This window comes from Chiloscyllium punctatum, chromosome 27 (genome assembly GCF_047496795.1).
Source record: "Chiloscyllium punctatum isolate Juve2018m chromosome 27, sChiPun1.3, whole genome shotgun sequence".
In the NCBI taxonomy this organism is placed as follows: Eukaryota; Metazoa; Chordata; class Chondrichthyes; order Orectolobiformes; family Hemiscylliidae; genus Chiloscyllium; species Chiloscyllium punctatum.
Window position 1 is genome coordinate 51,910,945 of NC_092765.1, and position 26,367 is coordinate 51,937,311.

Genomic DNA, 26,367 nt, shown 5'->3' on the forward strand with positions numbered 1-26,367 from the left:
TTAGGTCAATGACCTTGGAACATTCAGGGAAAGGTGTTTGCAGACAAGCAACAATACCAGAAACCAGTCAGTAAAGAGAGGGGCATAACTAAATTCCAATTCACTCCAATCAAACCTAATGGTTCCTGATCATCCTTGCTGCAGAAAGATCAATCTATTGAAATAGGCCAGGTGAATACTGTCGTTATGTGATCATACTGTACATGCAGACATCCGTGTAAGCAACAGTTTGGATTGCATGCAGGTAGTGTTGTGCCCACATACAGTGAGTGAAAAAGGGTAGTTAACCACAGGATCTTAGGCTACATGCATCTTTGATCTTCACAGCTCAGTTACTCAGAGACGGAGAGAAGTGAAAAGCAAACATTGAGCAAAACAACAAAAACCACACTGGGTTATAAACCCTCAAGGGCCTACCAAAAGCATATACTATACTGCTTTAATTCTTACTATTGTTAAACACATTTGAAATCCGGACTAACATTTTCAAGTCAAGTTTGTCTACCAAAATTAAAATGCTATTATAATTACACTCTCACATACTGGAGCCCATTTATCATTGCTTATATCCTGTTTCAGAAATACCAGCACTGCATTCATCTGAGCGGAGGTCAACCGTGAAATGTGGAAAAAACAGCACAGGTAGTTCCAAATAATTGGTTAAATGCATTCTGGCTGTTACATTACAGCCAAAAAACACAAACACTGTACTTCACAGGCTACAAAGCACTTTGTAACATCTGGTTGTCATGAAGAGCACTATACAAATCTTTTCCTTAGGCTAACTAAGCCAAAGCAACATAGAGTGGCCCGATTACCATAGTTTCACTTACCCGCAGTTTACCATGGCCTTAGCATGTAAATGGGAACACTCTAACCAGGAAGCTGCTGGGAAAGTACGTTTCCCATTTAAAATGAATGGGTTCACTCCTATCCGCAGTTTCAGCCTTTTGCAGTAGGTTCTGGAACATAACCCCCGCTGATATAGAGGGACTATTGTACTCCTAGGCTGCTAGAGATGGAATAATCACTTGATAGAAGGGTTCAATTCACTGCATTTCAAGAACCCAGTTTGGGTTCCATCAAGATCACTCTGCTGTCTTCGTTCAAACATGGACAAAATAACTGAATTCCAGAAGTGAAATGAGTGACTGGTCTTGACATCATTGCTCTATTCGACTAAGTGTGGTATCAAGGAGCCATAACAAAATTGGATTCAATGAGTATCAGTGCAAACTCTCCACTGTTGGAGTCATACCTAACACATAGCAAGATGGTTGTGGTTGTTGGAGGTCAGTCATCTCAGCTCTCTGTAGGAGTTCCTCTGGATAGTATCCTACGCCAACCATCTTTAGCCTGCACACACACACCTCTCTCCCCCCCCCCCCACTAGGAAGGACACCACATCCATCCTAGGACAAGCCAAACAGAGACAGACGAGAATTCCTAGAAGCACGGCATTTCAACTAGAACACTCAACAAACACATTGAGGTGGACCCCATTTACCCAGGGAAAAAGAAGAAATGACCACAGAAGTACCACAGAAGTAACATCACCAACCCAAGAAAGCGGGCTACACCAGCAGTGTAGCCCGCTTTCATTTGAAGGCTCACTGAAGATGTTATCTAGTATGGTTACAAAACGTCTAAAAATGAACCTTCCAGCTCAGCGAGCAAACCGACATACAGGATTTATCGAGAAAGGAATAATTTGATTAGGGACAGTCAACACGATTTTGTGAAGGGTACATCTTGCCTCACAAACCCTTATTGAATTCTTTGAGATGGTGACCATACAGTTGGATGAGGGTAAATCAGCTGATATGGTGTTTGTGGGTTTCAGTAAAAGTGTTTGATAAGGCTCCCCAAGGTAGCCTATTGCAGAAAATACAGAGGCATGGGATTCAGGGTGGTTTAGCAGTTTGGATCAGAAATTGGCTAGCTGAAACATGGTAGAGGTAGGTGTTTGTTGATGGAAATGTTCACCCTGAGTTCAGTTACTAGTGGTGTACCGTAAGTATCTGTTTTGGGACCACTGCTGTTTGTCATTTTTATAAATAACCTGTATGAGGGCGTAAAAGGTTTGTCTAGTAAATCTGCAAATGACACAAGTCAGTGGAGTTGTGGACAGTGCAGAAGGATGCTGCAGGTTACAGAGGGACATAGATAAGCTGGACAGCTGGGCTGAAGGGTGGTAAGTGGGCAGCATGGTGGTTAGCACTGCTGCCTCACAGCGCCAGAGACCCGGGTTCAATTCCCACCTCAGGTGACTGTGTGGAGTTTGCACGTTCTCCCAGTGTCTGCTTGGGTTTCCTCCCACAGTCCAAAAATGCGCAGGTTAGGTGAATTGGCCAAGTTAAATTGCCCATAGTGTTAGGTGAAGGGGTAAATGTAGGGGAATGGGTCTGGGTGGGTTGCACTTTGGCGGGTCGGTGTGGACTTGTTGGGCCTTGTAAGTAATCTAATCTAAAATGGAATTTAATGCGGAAAAACTTGACGTGATTCATTTGGAAGGAGTAACAGGAATACACAGGACTGGGATAATGGTAAGATTCTTGGTAACATAGATGAGCAAAGAGATCTGTGTCCACATGTATAGCCCCTGAAAAGGTGCCACCCAGGTTGACAGGGTTGTTAAAGTGGCTTACGATATGTTAGTTTTTATTGGTAGAGGGATTGAGCTTCGGAGTCACAAGGTCATGTTGCAGCTGTACAAAATTCTGATGCCACTGCACTCGAGTATTGCATACAGTTCTGATCGCCACATTGCATTGATGTGGAAGCATTGGAAAGGGTGCAAAGGAGATTTACTAGGATGTTGCCTGATATGGAGGGAAAGTCTTATGAGAAAAGGCTGAGGGACCTGAGGCTGCTTTCATCAGAGAGAAAGTTGAGAGGTAACTTAGAGGCATACAAGATGATCAGAGAATTAAATAGGGTGGACAGTGAGAGCCTTTTTCTTCAGATGGAGATGGCTAGCACAAGGGGACAAAGCTTTAAATTGAGGAGTGATCGATATAGGACAGATGTCAGAGGTGGGTTTATTACTCAGATTAATAAGGGCATGGAATGCCCTGCTTGCAACAGCAGTGGACTTGCCAACTTCAAGGACATTTAAGTGGTCATTGGGTAAACGTGTGGATGAAAATGGAATGGTGTGTGTAGGTTAGTTGGGCTTCAGATTGGTTTCACAGGTCAGCGCAGAGAGCCAACGGGTCTGAACTGCGCTGTAATGTTCGATGTTAACATCCTGCTCCATCGGGAGAAAGTGAGGACCGCAGCGGATGGAGATCAGAGTTGAAGAGTGTGGAAGCTACCTGACCAGCTGTGCTTTTCCAGCACCATAATCTTCAATCCTGCCCCATCAGCGTGAATGTCTGCGGGTCACTGACATGGTTTTCATGTCAGTGGACAGGACACTGGCTGAAACAGGTGACCCAGAGTAGACAAAATCTTTAAAATTTTCAAACAGATTTACAGCAAACAATGAGACAGTAGCCACACCTACAGCTTGTAATAAACCCACAGTGATGACAAAACTATCAACTTCAGTTTCCTGGCAATCATACAGCTTGTTTTTACATTAATGTAGGAAGAAAAAAAAACCAATGGCTCACTTTCAAAGGCATATTAATGCATTAATGGATCAGCTTAAAAAGGAGATAACTGTTATTCACTCACCATAATCTTCATAGGTTTCCTGCACTTCTCCATGTCCATAGTCAAAATATTCAGCGTCGCTGAAGCAAATAGAAATATACAAAAAAATTGTCACTGTGTTTAAACCTTTGAGTAGCATTAATCTGTCAGTTCTTTAAGACAAAAAATGTTTAATTTGTTGCACATGATGAGGCCTATGTTTAAATATCTTGTAATGATGACTGGAATATCAAAATGCTGCAAATATTGCAGACCACAAAAATGTAGATCTAATCACATTCAGAACTTAAATCCCACAGATGCATTCTTCAAGTGTACCCATGCAATAATGAATACCTCCACTGAGACTGGCTTTCAGTATCAAATTGCAAATCTACTGCAATCTGGATCGTAGTCTCAACAAAGGAAGTCTCAGGACTGAGTCAAACTCTGCAGCAATAGGGTGCGACACCATTTGAGCAGAAAAATGGTGTAGGAATTTGATGGAAGATATGTGCCTGCAGGAGTCAGTCCTAGGATAGCCTGTATCATTTCAACACAAATGACTGAACTCTTAAATAATTATTTCAAACTACGAGTTCATGCATCCCAGTGACAAGTCAAATTTCTGTAAGACAGTTTGAACTCTACAACCCGGAAAAACTTTTTTTAAAATATATAATGCATGTAGTTATAGGCTGAATTATTTAATTATCGAAAACATTCCAATGAAGGCATTACCTCTTCAAAAAAAAAACCCAACTCTACTCACCCCTGGGCTTGGTCATAATAGTTTTCATAACTGTCATAACTCTGCTCTGCATAACCATCATCATAACCCTGTAATGTTGAAAAAAAGTTGTTACCTCCACCATCACACCTCATTCACAACATTGATCATTATAATTTGAGTAATCTGCTTTCAGAATAAAACACCACCAAAAACTCCAGGTCACAGCAGATTCTTTCATAATTAAACATCTGAAATGCTGACATGTGAAGTTATTCTATATTACACAAAAGGATGAGGCTCAACCACAATATTTAAAACTACAAAATACACCAAGCAGAATTAAAAATAAAATATTCTAATCAAGCAACATCTGAAGCTCCTGCCTGTATCAGACTCTGACAGAAACCAAGGCACATCCAATACTAAATTTTGGTTTAATAGACTGGCTGTAGATATGCCATCATTACATCTTTAAAATATCTGTTTATGATATGCTAACAAACAAATCCTTAATTTGAAAAAAAACCAGCTCTTACCCAATCTTTAACAGTCATTAAAGGCAAAAATAACATATTTGTGCAACATTTTGATGAGATCAATTACATCAGATGCACAGCAGCACCAGATGCCAGGCAAAACCTGGGAGAGTTCACTCTCTTCATAGAAATACAGCTTCCATTTAAGCACTATTTAAACATGCAATCCAATACAATACAGAACAGTGATTAAACCCATGCTGACATGGTAATACTTTGAATTTTAGCACAAAAGCAAAACATATTGAAAATCTGAATTAACAGCAAAACAAAACTGGAAAAACTCACCTTGTCAGGCAACACCTGTGGGAGAAAATATTAACATTTCAAGTCAACAGAACTGATAAAAGACATGAAATGTTAATTGTTTCTCCTCACAGTTTCTTCTCCATTGGACAATAGACAAAAAAAAACTAGTTACAAAGGGTAATGTGAAAACAAAAGATCTATCCAAGGCTTTCTAATAACAATTAAATTCAACACCAAGATCACCAATTCACCTCTGAAATATCTGAAAGTGCTACAAGAGGCCCAAAACTTTAATACACGAGATAACCCAACCCTTGCATTAGAATTCATATTTATGGTCTTACATATTCATCATAGCTTTCCTGAGCAGGTGGAGGGTGCAGTGCCGGTCTGTATGCTGCAGGTGCACCACGGGTGCGAGGGGCTGGGGCACCCCTCTGGACTGGTGTGGCACCACGTCCACTTGCTACTTCCCTGCGTCCTCCAGGTGCTCCTCTCACGGCTGCCCCACGTGTTATTGCACCTCGTGGTCCATACTGAGATGTAGAAAGTGGTGGTGCTGCACCACGGCCCCTAAAAAGAAAAACCTTACACTGAGAATCATGCTGGTAAGTAACTGGCAATGTGCAAGACAGCCTGCTGTTTAACCAAAACTCCAGAAAAACAGATGCTTTTGAAACTTTCACAAGCAGAATTCAAGTAGTTAGCAATTCGGACTTGAAACAAATTTACAAATTACTGATATTCATCAGCTAGAGCTTCAGATATCATTGCACCCCCTCTCAGATGGCTGCTCTTTGCACAAATACTACTGTGGGACATCGAGTGACTCTTAACCAATGCTTTTATTCATATAAAGCTTGTAGACAGAATCAGGACTGGCTTTTTAACTGCTCAGTGCTACTTTACATTCAAAACAAAATTTCTAGTGTGGTAACATACAGGCCCAGATGGAGGACTGGACAAAAAAAAATTCACGCTAAAGAGGGTAGAGTGACAGAAAATTCACTGCCAAGCAACATGCATGAAATTTACATCACTTTAATGAGTGGGTGACAGTGGTTAACATTGCTACCTCAGCACTAGGGACCCAGTTTTGATATCACTCTCTCCGGAATAATGAAACTCTTAACGTCGAGCAGCCAGTCCTGCCCCTCTCTCAATGTTTCCATAATGGCCACAACATCATGGCCCCATATACTGATCCAGGTTCTAAGCTCACTGCCTTACCTATATGGAGTCTGAGTAGAAATAAACACTTCAGCCCATTTGTATCATCACACTCATTTGCTGGTCCTTTCTTTCTGGTCCTAACACACCTTCCCCTCGACACCTCCACTTGCTGCACTGGTTCCCAGCCTCATCACTCTAGTTTAAACCCTCCCAAGTTGCACTACTCAGGAGGGTATAATGAATAAAACCTACTAGTTAATCCTGATCATGGTGATGGTAAAATTATCAGCATCATTAAAAACCCACTAATACCTTTTACTAGTCCTTACCTGGTCTACACGGCTCCAGATTCTTAACTATCCACTAAAATTGCCTAATAAGCCACTGAACTCAAAAAGAGTTAAGAACTGCACATCCCATTCAAGAATAAAGGGAGGTTATTCTTAGTATAATTGATGTGGAGCTGCCAGTGGTATATCGGTCTGGAGCAAGTCAAATGTCACATGACACCAGGATATCGCCCAACAGGCTTATTTAAAAATCATGAGGTTTTGAAGCACTGCTCCTTTGAGGTCCTGACAGTAATTGCTGAAAACCCAATTTGTCACACCTGACAAATCAGCAGTGCTCCAAAGCTTGTGATTGCAAATAAACCTGTTGGACGATAGCCTGGTGCTGTGTAATTTCCAACTTTGTATCACTGAGCACACCATCAGTTTGCAACCCTTGAAAATCAGATTGGAAAACAGGAAATTAATTCCTCTAGCTCCCCAGCTCTAACCTCAAAAATCATTCTCAAATCACTACCAAAACTTCCCATCAGAATAAAATATACTGCAGGGAAGAATATTCAAAAAGGATTCATCTGATTCTCCACAACACGTTTTATTTTCTGTCACTGTTGTGATATGCAGGATGAAAGCAATGGGACAGTTTCCAGAATGTGAGAATGCAGTGTTTGAAATGATTGGTGTGGTACTAAGCAAACCAAAACCATGGAGGTCTCAAAGGCAATTCCATTCTACTCCACCCTCCTGTGTCAGTTTAGCCGATTTAACTGAGCCAGCTGTTGAAATGGTACAATTTACTTCAATAAGCTGATAGTAAGGAATGAATATTGGGTGGGGGTGGGGGTGGAATTGCTATGATTTTATTTACATCTTATCATGAGATCTTATGGGTTGCTGATCTGTATTTCAAGTGCTAAGCAGTAACTTTTTCTAAACCCAGTAATTCCTGAACCTTTACCTTGTAAGTGGTACAGGCAGAGCTCCACGGCCACGTACACCTCTCCCACGAGATGCTTCTTGCCCACCATTCAAGTATGCCAGCTCAGTTAACTGCTCCTGTCTTATTTCATCATTGTAATCCTGTCAAATGATGAAACATTATAAACCAAATATACATAAATAATTGTCGAAAACTATAGCTCGAATTTAAAATTCTTGTTCTTTGCCAATTTTTCATCTATTTGAGCTCTCAGAAACCAAACCAATGTGATATTTTATCCATTTTTCTTTACTGCCTCCATTACAGTAGTTATGTACTAGGCCAGAGAAACAGCAAGCTTCAATGATCCAGTGGGTTTACAGTTAATGTCCTCTTAATGAGCTTTGCTTGATAACATTAGTCTTCCCCAGGTCAGAAAGTTAAATGCAAGCAATTAAGGAAAACAAAAGCTACATTAGCCTTTATTACAGTGGAGCATGAAAGCAAGACTGCTTACCTGCAATTAAAAAGGGCTTTTGTTTTGGTCTCTATTTTAAAGAGGATAGAAGAAATACAACAAAGGCTCGCCAGATTAATTCCAAAGTTGATTAATAAAGAGACATTGAATAGCTTAGAAATATTACCTAGAGTTCACAAGATTGACAAGTGAACACGTTGTCAAATCTGTGTGTATTTTATGTTTCAAAGTACTGAAATCTAGAACATGGTCAGTCTCAATGCAGACTCAACCATTTTGTATTGCCATCAGGGGATCTTTTTCACTCAAAATCTTTGGTATTACCACAGTATATAAAACTAGGGACTAGCAGACTTTTAGAAATCAGGGAAACTAAAGCATTATGGACATAACTCAAAAGGTGCACCTGAATCAGAGAACATCCACAATATTACTGAATGCTGGCCGGGGTCCTGCTTCTACATTCTTATAATTCATAACACAATTCCCAATAAATGTGTATACAGATTTTGTCCCACACCTGAAATTAGTATGTTGTAATACAAAAGCTTGATGAAAGAAGGTTAAGAGTGCAAGTAATTGAGGCAGTATCAAGCTTGATCTTTATAAAAGGTATCTAAGTGCAGAATGAACAGAACCGAAGGGCAAATTTGCACAGATAAGAAGGGAGTTTGAGCAGAAGACTTAAGTCTGAAATCCAGCAATGATATTTTAAGCACAATTTCTCATCTTTCTTGCTTTTTCACTGCACGTTGTATAATTCTTCCATTATTCGTGACATGATTTTAATAATAAAACTCCCATTAGGTCTGACAGACCAATAAAGAATGGACTCCTCAACAACTGCTGTTTCACAGCACCAGGGACCCAGGGTCAATTCCCACATTGGATGATTGTCTGTGTGGAATTTGCACGTTCTCCCCATGTCTGCATGAGTTTCCTCCAACAGTCCAAAGATGTGTAGATCAGGTGAATTGGCCATGCTAAATTGCCCATAGTGTTAGGTGCGTTAGTCAGCAGTAAATATAGGATCAGGGAATGGGGCTGTAAAGGTTAATCTTCGGAGGGTTGGTGTAGACTTGTTGAGCCGAAGGGCCTGTTTCCATACTGTAGGGAATCTCATCTAAAACTAGGAAACATGTGAATGCCATCCTTGCTCTTCATGTACACTAAACTTGATGGACATTCAGTATTGCATTTTACAAAACTAAACAATCAGTACAGTGTGGAAGCAGAGTACTCGGGCCACTGAGTCCAGACTGACCCTCCAAAGAGCATCCCTCCTAAACTGACAACCCCCCACCCAATCCCTGTAACCCTGTTATCACTTGTCAATAAAAACAACATGCACTCACACTAGAGACACTGTTCAGTCCAATGATAACCTTTCACTTTTTTCTTTACTGCAGGTTTTGCCAAAGCAGTGGGAGAATGAGGACAGACCACTTTACACAGCTGCACAGACATTTATCCATGCTACACCCAAGAGCAAGCCACATTTCTTGCTCATGTTTGCCCTTTGAGGCCTGTGTGTAGAAAGTAAATGAAGGAGAGAAAACAGGCACACACAGCACCCTCCTGATGACAAAAATAGAGTTTTCCCGAGATACAAGTAATGCAATCGTAAGGACTGCACTGAAATTTTGTGCATGTTTATAACTAAGCTAGCAATTCAATTACACATTTACTGAATCTTCCTTGAAATTATGTATTTTGCTCAATTTGAGGCTGACTGATGGGATAAAATTCTTCTCCCTGCTTCAATAAAACACGATTGGACACTCTAATGGCACTGTTGGGGAATATTCTAAATTGCACATAACTGACAAGTAAGGGGAAACAGATGTGGGAATTCACTATCTCCTTCTCAGGTTTAAACCACACAATAAAGACAGAAATTGTTCTGGTGTGAGCATGTAGGCCTAAAGCTAAAAGGTGTGTGAAATGGAAGGAAGTGTTTCATTTCAAATGATTATCCAATGTACTAAACAGAAGCACAAGTTTTAAAAAGCTAGCATGTCAAAGTTGTTCAATTTTATAAATGGTTTGAAAATCAGGGGGAGTTCTTCATAGAAAGATTCCAACAGGAATAACCTGATTTACAATGAAGTCTATTTAAATTGATCTCCTTCAAAAATCTTGCTTCTGTGCACATTAATGTTGGCAAAATATAATTACTGTTGTACAAGGATCAAGTTAATGAGAATTTATAACTTTTCACATCTTGTTATAACAAATATTACCAGAAAATCATCGAGTGAGGAAACAGCACCCATCTCAACGGTTCCTGTTCACAGAATGGGAGAGACACACCTACATAACGTACATAATGCCTTAAGCTTTTCTGCATTTACCTTGTTTAGGTAAATCTGTCTTGATTCACAGCTAATTCAAGCCATCTTGTGTGCAAAAATCAAACTCAAATAGATGCAGTTGAGAAGTCCACTGCACTCGATCCACATATATAATGTAATCCTAAGCTATAATGATCAATCAGCGAAAAGACAACAATTCTTTCCTTTCAACAACTGCATTTTGGGGTAGTCAAGTGCAATAAGCAAGGGGAGTAAAGTTGACACTTGGAAATACACAATAGTCTGAGCTATCAAGATGAAAAGTGGAACTCACAGGAATAAGGAATTTTTTGAGCTCTTCCATGGCATGGTACATTCGTGAATAGGCCTCGGTTGGGGGTGCAAAGACTTCAACAAGAACGTGCAGATCAGTGTTCAAGTGTGCATACTTAGCTTCTCCTCCTTTACGAAGCTCATCTTCCTAATAAGATGGAAGAAGCACGATTAATCTGTAATAATATCATACATATCTGAGCACCAACCAGTTACCAGACTCCTATGATTTGTTGCTAATCTTATCAATGGCAAGTTTCATAGATTTTCCTACTCTGCATCAGGTTAGGGTACAAGTTCACTGATGACAGCCAACCTCAACCACAATCAGCAATTACTGTACTTCACCACACAATGCACTCATTAAAATGCAACAGAGTTCAATCCTGCCCTCATTAGAACTGGGCATGTGCGGCATAAATCAACATCCTTCTCACATATGAAACAATCATATACATTCTTACCAGTTTCTCACTCATTGCTAGCTTATCAACCACTTGTCATCTGCTCACGAAACAGAGGAACAGAAGTTATAACTGTTCTCTTGCCCAAATCTTTCAGAATTGGCTCATGTCATTGCAACTTTGAGTTTGTGGAGTTTTGTTTGCAGAATGATCACATTCATATGCATAGAAATGAACTCCACAAACTTGCATAAATTCTACAGAACTGTGATCAGTGAAACCATTTTAACAGAGGCACAATCTTTTGATCCTACTTGCCATTCTATTCAGATTGTACAATTATCAAGTTATTCCTTTTTAAGTTTTCATACCTTGGACTTATCTCGCATTGACCCTTTCCCAAGGATGGACATTTTTGTGCCAGTATCTTCTTGCAGTCTCTTCAATGAATTTCCTCTAGGTCCAAGCAGCTTCCCTACAAAGTTGAACTACAAAAGCATTTCAAATTACATGAAGAACTGCATTATAAATAAATATTACATTAAAAAGTATTTAATTAGTTGTAAAACATTCTGGAACATCTTGAGAGCATGAAGCGTGGTCCGTTTTTTAATTCTACCCAACTTGAGAAAATAATTCACAACCTTTCCTGTGAAGTACACATCTCAGATCAACTGAAAATGAGTGGTTTATACATCAAGCCATCCCCACCCTACTCAGATCGAAGCATCTGACAAAGTGGAGGACAAAACAAAAGATTCATCAAACTTCAATCTAGATACAGCAAGTCTGCCAAAACTATCTACGGTCTGTGTTTGGATGAGACATGACCAAAGGTATATTAAGCAAGTTCTTCACAATTACACTTGAAGTCCACATTTGAGATTAATGTATATTGATCAGCAATAAATAGTTTCTCCCTTACCAAAAATCAAGTACATATGCTATGCAAGTTCAACATGCCACCAGTGGATACTGAACAGACCTCTGATTTACAGCATCCGCAATTCTTTAAGATCTTACACAATGTTGAAATGCCATTTCAGGGACAAAAACAAATTGCTAGAAAAGCTCAGCAGGTGCTGCAATATCTGTGGAGAGAAATCAGAGTTAACGTCAAAAAGCTGCTGTGCTCTTCCAGCAATTTCTGCTTTTATTTCTGATTTCCAGCATCTGCAACTCTTTTGGTTTTATTGCCACTTCAGGGTTTACATTAAAGTACAGCACCACCAAGGCAGGACTTTACTGGAATCAGGTCAACTACACAGAAAAAGGCTCATTGGTCATTACTCCATGCCAATCAAAAACAACCACCTGACTATTCCAATATGACCCATAGCCTTGGAATAGCTAGTGCACATCTCAACACCTCTCCAATATTTTAGGGGTTCTGCCCCTATACTCTTATAGGCAGTGAGCTCCAAATTCTCACAAGAGGTGCTGCATTTTGGGAAAGCAAATCTTAGCAGGACTTGTACACTTAATGATAAGGTCCTAGGGAGTGTTGATGAACAAAGAGACCATGGAGTGCAGGATCATCATTCCTTGAAAGTGGAACCGCAGGTAGATAGGATAGTGAAGAGAGCATTTGATATGCTTTCCTTTATTGGTCAGAGTATTGAATACAGGAGCTGGGAGGTCATGTTGCAGTTGTACAGGACATTGGTTAGGCCACTGTTGGAATATTGTGTGTAATTCTGGTCTCCTTCCTATCAGAAATATGTTGCGAAACTTGAAAGGGTTCAGAAAAGATTTACATGTTGCCAGGATTGGAAGAATTGAGCTATCATGAGGCGCTGATCAGGCTGGGGCTGTTTTCCCTGGAGCGGAGGCTGAGGGGTGACTTTATAGAAGTTTACAAAATCATGAGGGGCATAGATAGGACAAATGGACAAAGTCTTTTCCCTGAGGTGGAGGAGTCCAGACTTAGACAGCATAGGGAGGGGGGGGGGGGGGAAGAGTGATGATATAAAAAGGGACCTAAGGGGCAACTTTTTCGCACAGAGGGTGGTACATGCATGGAATCAGCTGCCAGAGGAAGTGGTGGGGGCTAGTACAATTGCAACATTGACAAGGCATTTGAATGGGTATATGAATAGGAAGGGTTTGGAGGGATACGGGCCAAGTGCTGGCAGGTGGGACTAGATTGGGTTGGGATATTGGTCAGCATGGACAGGTTGGACCGAAGGGTCTGTTTCCATGCTATACATTTCTATGACTCGATATCCTCTAAACCTTCTGCCCTTTCACCTAAATCTGTGCCTCCTGGTTAATGATTCTCCCTCATCAAGGGGAAGTGTTTCTTCCCATCTATGCTCTTCAATTTTATACATCTCAATCATGTCCTCTTCAATCTTCTATACTATAAGGATAACTCCAATCTTCCTTCATAAGTGAAACTCTCAGGTTGGGCAACATCCTGTAAATCTCCTCTGCACCATCTCCAATGCTATCATATCCCCACTTCTGGATTCCAGAATGGCACACAATACACTAGTTGTGGTCTAATCAACATTAAAATTTCCACAAAACTCCAGGCACTTAAAACTCTGTGCCTCAGTTAAGAGGCTGATATATCTTGTCAACTGCTTTATCCACTTGTCCTAATACCTTCAGTAACCATGTACATCCATACCAAGGACTCTGATCCTCTGTGCTTCCCATAGTCCTACCATTCATCATGTATCCCATTGCCTTGTTTGCCGTGCTCAAATGCATCATCTTGCATTTATCCAAATTGAATTTCACTTGCCACTAATTAGTCCATTTGACCAGCTTGTCTATATCCCCCTTACTATTTTCCACACAACTGTTCTTTATTATCCACAAACTTACTTTCTTGTTATCATTTCAGGTCAGAAACTTGCCATTGTTTGAACATTAAGTTCCTTAAAGTACTCTCCTGGAGAAAACATGTAGTTCCAAGATGCAATTCTCAAACCCAAACTGGTCAGGGTTCCTGCAGTCATAGCCAGGTGAGATTTGGAAGTACAAAATTTATTATAGAATCCCTATAGTGTGGAAACAGGCCCTTCCACCCAACAAGTCCACACCAACCCTCCAAAGAGTATCCCATCCAAACCCATTCCCCTACCCTATTACCCAACATTTTATCCGACTAATGCACCTAATCTACACAATCCCTGAACGCTATTGGCAATTTAGCATGGCCAATTCACGTAACGTGTACATCATTAGATTGTGGGAGGAAACTGGAGCACCCAGATGAAACCCAAACAGACGGGGGAGAATGTGCAAACTCCACACAGACAGTTGCCTGAGGCTGGAACTGAACTCAGGTCCCTGGCACTGAGAGGCATCAGTGCTAACCACTGAGCCACCCTTTAGACATCTCTGGGATACTCTCAGCTTAGGGGAGATTGAAATCCATGATGAAAAGCTGAGAGAATGTTTATTTGGGAAGGTGTTTTCTGCCCAGTTGTCCTCTAGATTTCGACAGTGTTACGCAGTCAACCTGAGGAGGTTTTGTAGAACTTATGGGACTTATCCAGATTGAACATTAGAGTTTTCCCCAAACCTTTGAGTCCTGATATCTGTCACCCGTCCAGAAGAATTGGAGGAGGTTGGGGGTCACAAGATAAATTTAAGTAGCAGTCAATTCAAAGTCATAGAAATTTCACTCTTTCCAAAGGATCTTATTCTGCTTACCATTTGTGCTCCACACTCACCCAGACACTAGTCATAGACAGAGTAAAGTACAAATCTTCCCACAGTCATAAAATTAGAATGTTGTTCAGCAGCATTGTAGCTTAACAGACAGGGAAACAAAGAATAAATAGTGGAGCGTCCTCCTAGGTAGTGCGCCCTGGCGATGTATTTTTTCCACCAGGTGCGTAACCACAACTATGACACGCAGCTCCTGTTCGTCAACCATGACAGTTTGGACGTCGCCCTCAAGACACTGCCGGTCATTTACCAGGACCTGATCACTGTTTGGAACATGGTCGAATCGCGTCACGCCTCCCCTCCAGCTGGAGTAGCGGCTGTCATCAGGGAGCCGTTACTCCGGAATCTGCACCTCCCTACTCGCAGGTTTGAGTGGCTGTCGGAGGGAAGGGCCGTAGCAGCGAGCATGACCAAGGTCGGGGACGTGCTGGATGGTGGGGGCCTGGGCCGGACGCTGCCACAGGACATAACAAGCAGGGCAGCAGTAGACGTCCGGAATGTGGCCACCGCCATCCGATGCCTTAAAACGGCGGTGCTCGGACCCGACGTAGTGCACCAGTTGGAGGACGCTCAGGTGTGTGGTGGAATCCCGCCCACGCTCACCCCTGCCCGGACAGAATTTCACATTGGCCCCAAGGTCCCGTACTTCCCATGGGAGCCTGTGCCCCACAACCTGAGCCGCCTCCGGAATTTTAATCTTGTCTCTTTTAAGGACGTAAAAAGGCGGGTCCTGTATCAACTGCTGCTGCACACCGTCCACCTCTTCTCCCTCATCCACCGTCTGGACACGCCTTGATGTGCCCATTGCTGCCGAGCGGTGGGGATCCCCAGTGGAGGGCTCTCTACGCGGGAGTCCTCCCCCTTTCTCTCGGGGATCTGGGGTGGAGGGTGCTGCACGCAACGGTCCCCTGCAACCGCAGATTGCGGTGGTTCACGGACTCCCAGCCCAACTGCTTGTTCTGTGGCGCTGTGGACCATGTATATATTGGGTGTGGGCATTTGCACTCCCTTTTTGATTTTCTTAAAAACCTCCTCCCCTGCTTTTGGTTGCACTTCAGTCCCACGCTCCTGATCTTCAGGCACCCGGTATGGAGGAGGGAGGGCAGGTCTGAAGACCTCCTCGTAGGTCTGCTCCTGGGCCTGGCCAAACAAGCCATAAACAGGTCCAGGCAGAGGGCCATGGAGGGGTCCTGCCTGCCCATCTTCCACGGTTATGTTAGAGCCCGGATGGCTCTGGAGAGGGAGCACATGGTGGCCACCAACACCCTGGAGTTATTCAGGGAGAGGTGGGCACCTCGGAGTGGAGTGCATTATTTCCCCATCCAACTCTATTTTGATTTAATCCCTGCCCTCCCCTTCACTGTGTGATCACACAGCATTGCCCCTTGATGTGAAGGGCACTGCTTGTTACAGGCCACTCGGGTGTTTCCTTTCCTCCTGGTGGTGGAAACTGAATAAAGATTCAAGCACCTTGAGTCTTTCACTGTGTCTCACACCTGCACACACACAACATGGGTGCTGGGGAAAAAAATAAGCACTACCGCAGTTAGGCAGTAGTGTGGGGGCGCGGTTAAGGAAAAAAAGAAAAAAAATAAACAGGAGTGTCAAACTTTCTGTAAAAAACAAAATAGTCACAGTAACAAGAACGAATCTCACCTCCACTATGAAAACTGAATCTTTCCGCCAAAGCATAAGCATTGTAAAGCACTGCTCTAATTCAACTGAGACACACACAGTATATCAGAAGCCTTACCTTTGGGAATTGTGCAACTGGTATCAGACAACGTTCAGAAAGCTTTATGCTCTTCTGTGTCAAGACATCAAGGAATCTTTTTTCCTCCTCTTTTTTCTCTCCCTTCTGAACCTTTTCTATTTCTACAAGGAGAAAAGTTAAAATTAAAATTCCTCTACATGCCACAGTGGTGATGAAACAGCATGTAAGTTGAGTTGTAATTAGTTAATTTGCAGGAAAGTACATATGAATGGTCGTGGAACTGCTGCTGAAATTCCAATTCCCAAATCTCTGAATGCATTGCAATTTGTGAGCAGCAAGCCGCTGGGATGGCAACAGTGCAGGTTGCAGACAACAGGGCAGGTGTTTGTCAGTGCTGAATGTATCTTAGCAAATGTATCCAGGCTTGCAGTATCTTGGCAAAGTGTGATCTGGGCAGTTCACAGTGGGCTACTGCTCGACTCAGTGATGGCACCACAACGGTTCACAAGCTACATCAATAGCTTAGATTGAGAGACAAAATATATTAATTACAAATGTGATGACCCAAAAACTCGGTCGTAATACAATTTGTGAAGACAAGGATACTTCAGTCTACTGGGATAGGCTAAGTGAATAGACAAGAATATAGCAGTTGTAATATAACACTAATATAAGTGAAACAACTTACTTTGGCGCCAAATAATATGTCAGTATTTCTTAGAGAGAGATTGGGAAATGATGTCCAAAGGGATGTGGGTGTTCTTATTTATAGGTCTGAATGCCAGCACGCAGATGCAGCAAGCAATAAGGAAGATTAATGGTGTTTTGGCCTTCATTCTAAAGGGACAGGAATGCAGGAGTAAAGATGTCTTGCTGTAACTGCATAGCGCTCTGGTGAGTCCACATCTGGAGTATTGTCTTCAGTTTTGTTCTTTTACGAAGGAAGAAATGCTTGCTAAATGGAGGGTGATCGAGTCCACCGAACTAATCCCTGAAACTAAAGGCTGATTTGCAAGAGAAGATTAAGGAAATCGGGTCCACGTTCTCTAGAGTTTCGAAAAGTGGCGATCTCATTTAAACTTATATTATTTATAGGATGGACGTAGATAGGCTGTTTCCAACCATTTGAGGGTTTAGAACCAGAGACAAAATTTTGGGATAGATTGCATATTATTGATATGAAGAGGAATTTTGTTATTTAGAGAGAGGAGAGTTTTACCTCAGTGGAAGGTCAAGTATTGAACAGGTTCAAAAAAAAGATAGAATTCAGAATGCTGATATTAACAGATGTAGAATATCTGGGAAAATTACACTGCAAAATGATCAGCCATCATCTAGTTGAACGGCAGAGCAGGTTTGACAGGCTGAGTTGTCTACTTCTGCCACTATGCCAGACGAGTAACAAGGAAAATGGAATCTAACTTCCATAGTTCTTTGCAATCCTTGCTCAAACTTCAAATCAACAGGCAGAAAAATCATATGCCAAGACTATAAAATCTCCTAGCAACTTTTAGGTCCTCTAGAAATACAGATAAGGAAAATGTAATGTTTAGTGCAGTACTGAAGAGTTTGCTTACTCAATGTTTAACAATGTATCCAATTCCCATGGAACAATCAAGGTGCTCGCTTATGCAATTCCCAAATCTCATTAAAAATCCCATTTGCCTCAAAAATGGGTAAAGATAACTTTATAAAGTTTAATTACTTATGATGATCAGAGTCAAGAGTGTGGTGCTGGAAAAGCACAGCAGGTCAGGCAGCATCAGAAGATAATTATCAGAAGAGCAGGAGAATCTACATTTCGGGCAAAAGCTCTTCATCAGGTGAATGATTCCTGATGAAGGGCTTAAGCCCGAAACATAGATCCTCCTGCTCCTCAGATGCTGCCTGACATGTGCTTTTCCAGCATCACACTCTCCACTCTGATCTCCAGTCCTCACTTTCTTCTACTTGTGCTGATTAGTATTGGTTCTTTATGAACACATTAATACTTTCCATAACCTCCCTATGAAAGACGTGGTATATTCATTTAAAATTTCTTCAAAGTTATTTGTGACTTAGAACTGCAGGACCGATGTGGCAGAACATGGATGATACATAATTCTAACTGTTTATTGTTTACCTTGCATTGTACAGTGGTTATTTTGGTATATATGCCATGCATATCAGTGGGGAAGCTCCAGCCAGCAACTTAAAACACTGTGCTTCAATCCCAATACAGGGCAACCGTTTTCAGTGGAATTGTTTTCCACGGTTTCCGTCACCTGCAGCCCAAACACATTATAAGAAACCTCCGGGACCAGGGGCTGCCGGGAAGGTAAACTTACTATTTAAATAGATGGGTTCACTACTATCCGCAGTAGGTCTTGGAATATAGCCCCTGTGGGTACTTGGTGGGGGGGGGGGGGGGGGGGGGGGAGAACTACTGTACCAGCTTTCAAGAACTGTTTATCAGAAGCTTAAGAAATGTTGAGGAACCCTACTTAAATCCAAGAATGGGTATCATTATCTTTTAACAATTACGGATGTTTGGACAAGGTTTCCTAAAACAGTGCCATTAAGAAAAATGGTTGCAAAATGGTAGTGCAAAAAAGTTTGTTCAATTTTCTTTTGCACGTTATGGATTATCCAAAGAAATGTAGGTTCAAATTTTGCTTCACAAATACTGAATGGACTGGAAGCTTGTGATTGGTGCTGTTCCACAGGAATCTGTACTGGGTCCACATCTGTTTATCTGAGGAGGCACAGTTAATAAGTTTGCAGATGACACCAAAATTGGTAGTATAGTGGACAGTGGTGGTGGTTATCCAAGACTACAAAAAGATCTTGATCAATCAGGTCAATAAGCTGAAGAATAATGGGAATTTGGATAATGGGAGATATGGCATGTTGGTAATAAAAAACAAGGACAGGACTTGTATAATTAATGTTAGGGCCCTAGATAGTGTTATGGCAGACAGACTTTGGGGTTCAGGTATATAATTCTTTGAAATTTGCAGCACAGGTAGACGAGCATTTATGAAGGCATTTAGCACGATTGCCTTCATTACTCAGATCTTTGAATATAGGATTTGGAACATTGGTGAGGCCTCTTCTGGAGCACTGTGTGCAGGTATGTCTGCCCCGTTAGATGAAGGAAAAGATTTATCACAATGTTACAAAAATGGGAGGGTCACCAGTTCCAAAACAATTAACTGATTTGTCTTCACAGATGCTGCCAGAACCGCTGAACTTTGCCAACAACTTCTATAATTGTTTCTGATTTACAGCATCCGCAGCTCTTTCGGTTTTTACCAGGATGTTGCTGGGAATGGAGGATTTAAGATATAAAAATAGACTGGAAAGACTTGGACTTTTATCACTGGAGTACAGGAAGTTGAGGGGTGACCTTGAGGTTTATAAAATCACAAGGGGCAAAGATAAGGTGAGTGACAAGAGTCTTTCCCTAGTAGAGGGCAGCCAAATGCAGGCAAGAATAGTTTAGAGTTTGGGTACATGGTCAGTGTGGACTGATTGGACCTGATGGTCTATTTCCATACTGTAAGACGATGACCCTCTGCTCCTCCACCCCCTTAATTATCATATCGTCACAGAATCCCTAGTGTGGAATCAGGCATCTGGCCCAACAAGTCCACACCAACCCTCAAAACAGTTGCCCACCCTTCCCCACCTTATTACTCTCCATTTACCCCTGACTAATGCACTTAACCTATGCATCCTTGAACATTATGGGCAATTTAGCATGGCCAATCCACCTAACCTACGCATCTTTGGACTGTGGAAGGAAACTGGATGCTTTTTTATAAAGATTGTCTTTCCCTATTAATCCTACTGACTACAGTTGCAGAATAATGTAGCTTTGCACCGTTGTATTCACAGGCAGCTAAGTATAAGAGATAGGTATAACATTGAAATAAGCAATAATGTGGTTTAACAAACTGCAGCAGACGAAAACAAATCCACACCCCAGGAAACAAAAGCATTTGTGACTCAATGTCAGAAATTTGAAATATAAATAAATTTGGCACAAATCGTGCAAGAACCGGAAGCATTACTACCCTAGATGACATGACTACTAGGACAGACAGAAGATCAATACCTGGTTACAAGAGTAAAATGGTTTCCAGATTACGTTGACTATATGTTTACAATTAGAAAATAAGTCAATGTAGCTGAAAACCTATGTTGGTCTGCAACACAGCATGAAATCATATCACTAAGGTTTCATGTGACATAAAATTAATGACACTCCCAAAAGAAAGCAAAATAGTGCACTGATTGTTTTAATCTTGCAATGGATCTTTACTTCACCATTGTATAAAAACTTGTCCTTTCTCCGAGAGATCTGTTTTTATATTTATAATCTAGCTTTGATGATTTATCCACTTTAAATTCTGAAGGCACAAACTCACACTGAAGCTTGGAAAAGTGCCAAGGTCACCACTCACCAAGTCTTTGAAAAAACCGCAAATGCTGTGTATTATTCATTGTTCCTACATGATAGCTACTGCACATTGCTTCAGACCTCACAAATTCCCACTGTTTTAGGCACTATTAGAACTAGATGTTAAGTTAAATGATATATCTTCACCCAAGTTTATTACGCATGCCTGCTGCACGAATGCACCAGTCAACTCTCTGAACCGACTGCAAATTAATGCAACCTAAAGCAATAACTGAAAATAAAATAAAATCTCATTTAACGTAGGGTTTCTGCTAATTCTGTTAAAAAAATTCTAGTGAACATTTGAATTCAAATCCCAGTCAGTCTCACCAGAATGACAGGTTTACGTTTCTATAGTAGACTGTACAACCTCAATTCCAAAAGAGCTTCACTGCCAATTTGCATATCAACTCCACAAACAGCAATATGATTAAGTGTTGATTGACCATTTGATACATTAATAGAAGGTTACATATTGACCGTAGCCCAACAACATCCCTGCTCTTAAAAATAATCAAACTAGCATCCACCTGAGTGGCCAGGAGCCTGAGTTTAACAACTGAGACTCCAGTACCGCACTGCAATGTTAGTCTACTTCGTTGAGTCAGACCTAGAGAGGGATTTGAATTCAACCGGAGTCAAACAGAGAGTGGCAAACACTAAAGCAACAACTAAATCCTTCTAATTAGCCAGATAAATAAAACCACTGTCAAAGAAAAACTTCATACAGCTAAGTCATTAAAAAATCTTTTCGATTATATGAAAAAGTAAACCTTATGAAGTAAGCTTAATGGAACATGAACACTGATTTACTTTTGTATAGTCTCCAGTAAAGCTAAAGCCAGTACTCATGTTTCAACAGGAAAGCAGCATAACTTTCCATTAATACAAATGCTGTCAGCTGATAATTTAGTACATATCTTCAGACTTAATTTGCTAAGATAGGATGTGTAACAAATAACTACAGGAAGTGTCACATGACTCAAAACAGTGACAGATACTGCCAGACCTCCAACAATTTGTGTTTTTGTTTGCTTCAAACCATCACAGCATTGGTTATGTATTGTCATCTATACCACAGTCAGTTTTATAGTCTCAGACAATTGTACCCCACAGGCCACATGACATTTCTAGACAGGAAGACACAGCCATGTTGCCCTGGCGCTACGAATGAGAACTTAACTGTGCCCATTTCAGCTTCTCCACATAACCCTGGTCACTGTTTCAAATAATACTTCAATTAGATTAGATTAGATTACTTAGTGTGGAAACAGACCCTTCGGCCCAACAAGTCACACCAACCCACCGAAGCACAACCCACCCAGACCCAATCCCCTACATTTACTCCTTCACCTAACACTATGGGCAATTTAGCATGGCCGATTCACCTAACCTGCACATTTTTGGATTGTGGGAGGAAACCGGAGCACCCAGAGGAAACCCACGCAGACACAGGGAGAATGTGTAAACTCCACACAGAGTCGCCTGAAGTGGGAATTGAACCCGCGTCTCTGGCGCTGTGAGGCAGCAGTGCTAACCACTGTGCCAAACATGCCTGAGCCACAGACAGTACTTTCCATATCAAAACCACTTGCTAAGTGGAAAGGTTTTTCTCCAGATGCCTTCACTTTTCAAACAAGAAAAATATTTAACTCTAAGCCTTCTCATTCTTGATCCTTTGAGTGCCAACAGTCACTCCCTATCTCTGCTATCCAGAGTTCTCATGATTTAGAATGTTCTCAATCTTCTTTCCTTCAAGATAAACAGTCCTAATTTCTTAAATATATTTACAGAGAAAAGTGCTGTTCTTTGGAACAATTTTCCTTAATCTTTTCTGCACTCTTGCCAGTTTCTTTGCATAAGCAAAAGTGAGGTCTGCAGATGCTGGAAACCAGAGTTTAGATTAGAGTGGTGCTGGAAAAGCACAGCAGGTCAGGCAGCATCTGAGGGGCAGCGCCCCCCCCACCCCCCCAAACAACTTATCTCTCCACCCTGGAGGCTCTCTGCCTCCATTCCTGATAAAGGGCTTTTGCCTGAAATGTCATTTCCTGCTCCTCAGTTTCTTTGCATGCCTCAAAGCGTAGCACTGGACACATGTCCAGCTGGGAGGCCAAGCTTGTGCCCCAAGTTCAACTACACACTGCTCCTCAATTATATGCCGCTATAATAATGCCTAGGATATTATCAATTCCTTACTAAACAAAGTTAAAAATCACACAACACCAGGTTATAGTCCAACAGGTTTAATTGGAAGCACAATTGTGTACTCCACAACCAACTGAAGGAGCGGCACTCCGAAATCTAATGTGCTTCCAATTTAAACCTGTTGGACTATAACCTGGTGTTGTGATTTTTAGCTTTGTACACCACAGTCCAACACCGGCATCTCCAAATCATGCTTATTAAACAAGCTCTCAACGTGCCTGCCACCATTAAGGCCCTATGCCAATATATATAGAAGTCCCTCTGTTCCTGCTCCACTCTAAATGATTGTCCTTCATTTTACACTCTCACTACAGGGCCTTCAACAAAAACAAAACTCCTCACTTTTCTCCACACTGAACTTCACCTGCCACCTGCCCATCCGCTCCACCACTTGTCCCCATCCTTTTGAAGTTCTACAACACCATGCTTTAAAATTTTATTTCACCTGCAAATGTTGCCCTGTACGCCAAAGTCTAAGTCATTAATATATATCAGGAAACGCAAGGAGAGTGCAGTGCTGGGGGGAGGGGGGGGTGTAAGCGGGGATTGGGGAGGGGGGGGGTGTAAGCGGGGATTGGGGAGGGGGGGGTGTAAGCGGGGATTGGGGAGGGGGTGTGTAAGCGGGGATTGGGGAGGGGAGAGATTGGAGAGGGGGGGGTGTAAGCGGGGATTGGGGAGGGGGGGGTGTAAGCGGGGATTGGGGAGGGGGGGGTGTAAGCGGGGATTGGGGAGGGGGGGGTGTAAGCGGGGATTGGGGAGGGGGGGGTGTAAGCGGGGATTGGGGAGGGGGGGGTGTAAGCGGGGATTGGGGAGGGGGGGGTGTAAGCGGGGATTGGGGAGGGGGGGGTGTAAGCGGGGATTGGGGAGGGGGGGGTGTAAGCGGGGATTGGGGAGGGGGGGGTGTAAGCGGGGATTGGGGAGGGGGGGGTGTAAGCGGGGATTGGGGAGGGGGGGTGTAAGCGGGGATTGGGGAGGGGGGGGGTGTAAGCGGGGATTGGGGAGTGTAAGAGGGGATTGGGGAGGGGGGGGTGTAAGCGGGGATTGGGGGGGGGGGTGTAAGCGGGGATTGGGGAGGGGGGGGGTGTAAGCGGGGATTGGGGAGGGGGGGGGTGTAAGCGGGGATTGGGGAGGGGGGGGTGTAAGCGGGGATTGGGGAGGGGGGGTGTAAGCGGGGATTGGGGAGGGGGGGTGTAAGCGGGGATTGGGGAGGGGGGGGTGTAAGCGGGGATTGGGGAGGGGGGGGTGTAAGCGGGGATTGGGGAGGGGGGGGTGTAAGCGGGGATTGGGGAGGGGGGGGTGTAAGCGGGGATTGGGGAGGGGGGGGTGTAAGCGGGGATTGGGGAGGGGGGGGGTGTAAGCGGGGATTGGGGAGGGGGGGGGTGTAAGCGGGGATTGGGGAGGGGGGGTGTAAGCGGGGATTGGGGAGGGGGGGTGTAAGCGGGGATTGGGGAGGGGGGGGTGTAAGCGGGGATTGGGGAGGGGGGGGTGTAAGCGGGGATTGGGGAGGGGGGGGTGTAAGCGGGGATTGGGGAGGGGGGGGTGTAAGCGGGGATTGGGGAGGGGGGGGTGTAAGCGGGGATTGGGGAGGGGGGGTGTAAGCGGGGATTGGGGAGGGGGGGGTGTAAGCGGGGATTGGGGAGGGGGGGGGTGTAAGCGGGGATTGGGGAGGGGGGGGTGTAAGCGGGGATTGGGGAGGGGGGGGTGTAAGCGGGGATTGGGGAGGGGGGGGTGTAAGCGGGGATTGGGGAGGGGGGGGTGTAAGCGGGGATTGGGGAGGGGGGGGTGTAAGCGGGGATTGGGGAGGGGGGGGTGTAAGCGGGGATTGGGGAGGGGGGGGTGTAAGCGGGGATTGGGGAGGGGGGGGTGTAAGCGGGGATTGGGGAGGGGGGGGTGTAAGCGGGGATTGGGGAGGGGGGGGTGTAAGCGGGGATTGGGGAGGGGGGGGTGTAAGCGGGGATTGGGGAGGGGGGGGTGTAAGCGGGGATTGGGGAGGGGGGGTGTAAGCGGGGATTGGGGAGGGGGGGGGTGTAAGCGGGGATTGGGGAGGGGGGGGTGTAAGCGGGGATTGGGGAGGGGGGGGTGTAAGCGGGGATTGGGGAGGGGGGGGTGTAAGCGGGGATTGGGGAGGGGGGGGTGTAAGCGGGGATTGGGGAGGGGGGGGTGTAAGCGGGGATTGGGGAGGGGGGGTGTAAGCGGGGATTGGGGAGGGGGGGTGTAAGCGGGGATTGGGGAGGGGGGGGTGTAAGCGGGGATTGGGGGGGGGTGTAAGCGGGGATTGGGGAGGGGGGGGTGTAAGCGGGGATTGGGGAGGGGGGGGTGTAAACGGGGATTGGGAAGGGGGGGGTGTAAGCGGGGATTGGGGAGGGGGGGGTGTAAGCGGGGATTGGGGAGTGTAAGCGGGGATTGGGGGGGGGTGTAAACGGGGATTGGGGAGGGGGGGGTGTAAACGGGGATTGGGGAGGGGGGGGTGTAAACGGGGATTGGGGAGGGGGGGGTGTAAACGGGGATTGGGGGGGGTGTAAACGGGGATTGGGGAGGGGGGGGTGTAAGCGGGGATTGGGGAGGGGGGGGGTGTAAACGGGGATTGGGGAGGGGGGGGTGTAAACGGGGATTGGGGGTGGGGGTGGGGAGGGGGGTGGTAGCGGCCATGGGACACCATGGGTTGGCGGGGTTAGCCGGGGATTTCAGGATCGGTTTCGAACCCCTCCCCCACGCTCCACCCTTTGTTCTCCACGGGGCCGGGGCCGGGGCCGAGGCCATCGCGGCTCCGAGACTTAAAATCCTAATCCTGCCCGCCCACAAGGCGCCAGCCACCGCCCCGCTCTTCACCTGCAGCCAGCAACCTGCTGGCGTGAACAAAGGACGGATCCAGGCTGTCCTTCTCCGCCATGAGCTCGGGCAGGTATTTCTCATTCGCCATTGCCGCTCACTCCGCTTCCTCGCACCGCGATAATGCGCCTGCGCACCAACTGCCGCCCGCCTAGTGGCGCGGGTCCCACCTCTACATGCCCATTGGACAACTAGTTGTCCATCAGAGGTGTTCTACATACCTATTCGTTTACATATCTGCCAATCACATAGTACACCGCCCATTTCCATGACATAACCTCCCGCTCTAACTTCCCGATACCTAAATGGCTAGCTGAACTGTCAATCAAGAGCTTCCTCACCAGCAGTCAACCAACTGACATCAACTGCAACTCCACACGATCTACTGGAGGCCAATTAGTTTACAGCTTCACCACCTTGTGTCGCCCCTCACCGACCAT

At 44.1% G+C, this 26,367-nt stretch overlaps 1 protein-coding gene across 4 annotated transcripts in view; it reads right to left on the reverse strand.

The window, feature by feature from the left end:
* Nucleotides 1–26,073, reverse strand: part of LOC140453698 (KH domain-containing, RNA-binding, signal transduction-associated protein 1-like) — a 63,703-nt gene extending 37,630 nt beyond the window's left edge. For all 4 annotated transcript variants that reach the window (XM_072548649.1, XM_072548647.1, XM_072548646.1 and 1 more), the window contains exons 1-8: nucleotides 25,928–26,073; nucleotides 16,489–16,610; nucleotides 11,420–11,536; nucleotides 10,646–10,792; nucleotides 7,579–7,700; nucleotides 5,502–5,730; nucleotides 4,412–4,479; nucleotides 3,682–3,740 (exon numbers count right to left, since the gene is read on the reverse strand). In XM_072548649.1, coding sequence (XP_072404750.1) covers nucleotides 3,682–3,740; nucleotides 4,412–4,479; nucleotides 5,502–5,730; nucleotides 7,579–7,700; nucleotides 10,646–10,792; nucleotides 11,420–11,536; nucleotides 16,489–16,610; nucleotides 25,928–26,018 — 955 coding nt within the window. In that variant the 5' untranslated portion in view covers nucleotides 26,019–26,073. The remainder of the gene's footprint in view (nucleotides 1–3,681; nucleotides 3,741–4,411; nucleotides 4,480–5,501; nucleotides 5,731–7,578; nucleotides 7,701–10,645; nucleotides 10,793–11,419; nucleotides 11,537–16,488; nucleotides 16,611–25,927) is intronic.
* Nucleotides 26,074–26,367: the final 294 nt, after the last annotated feature.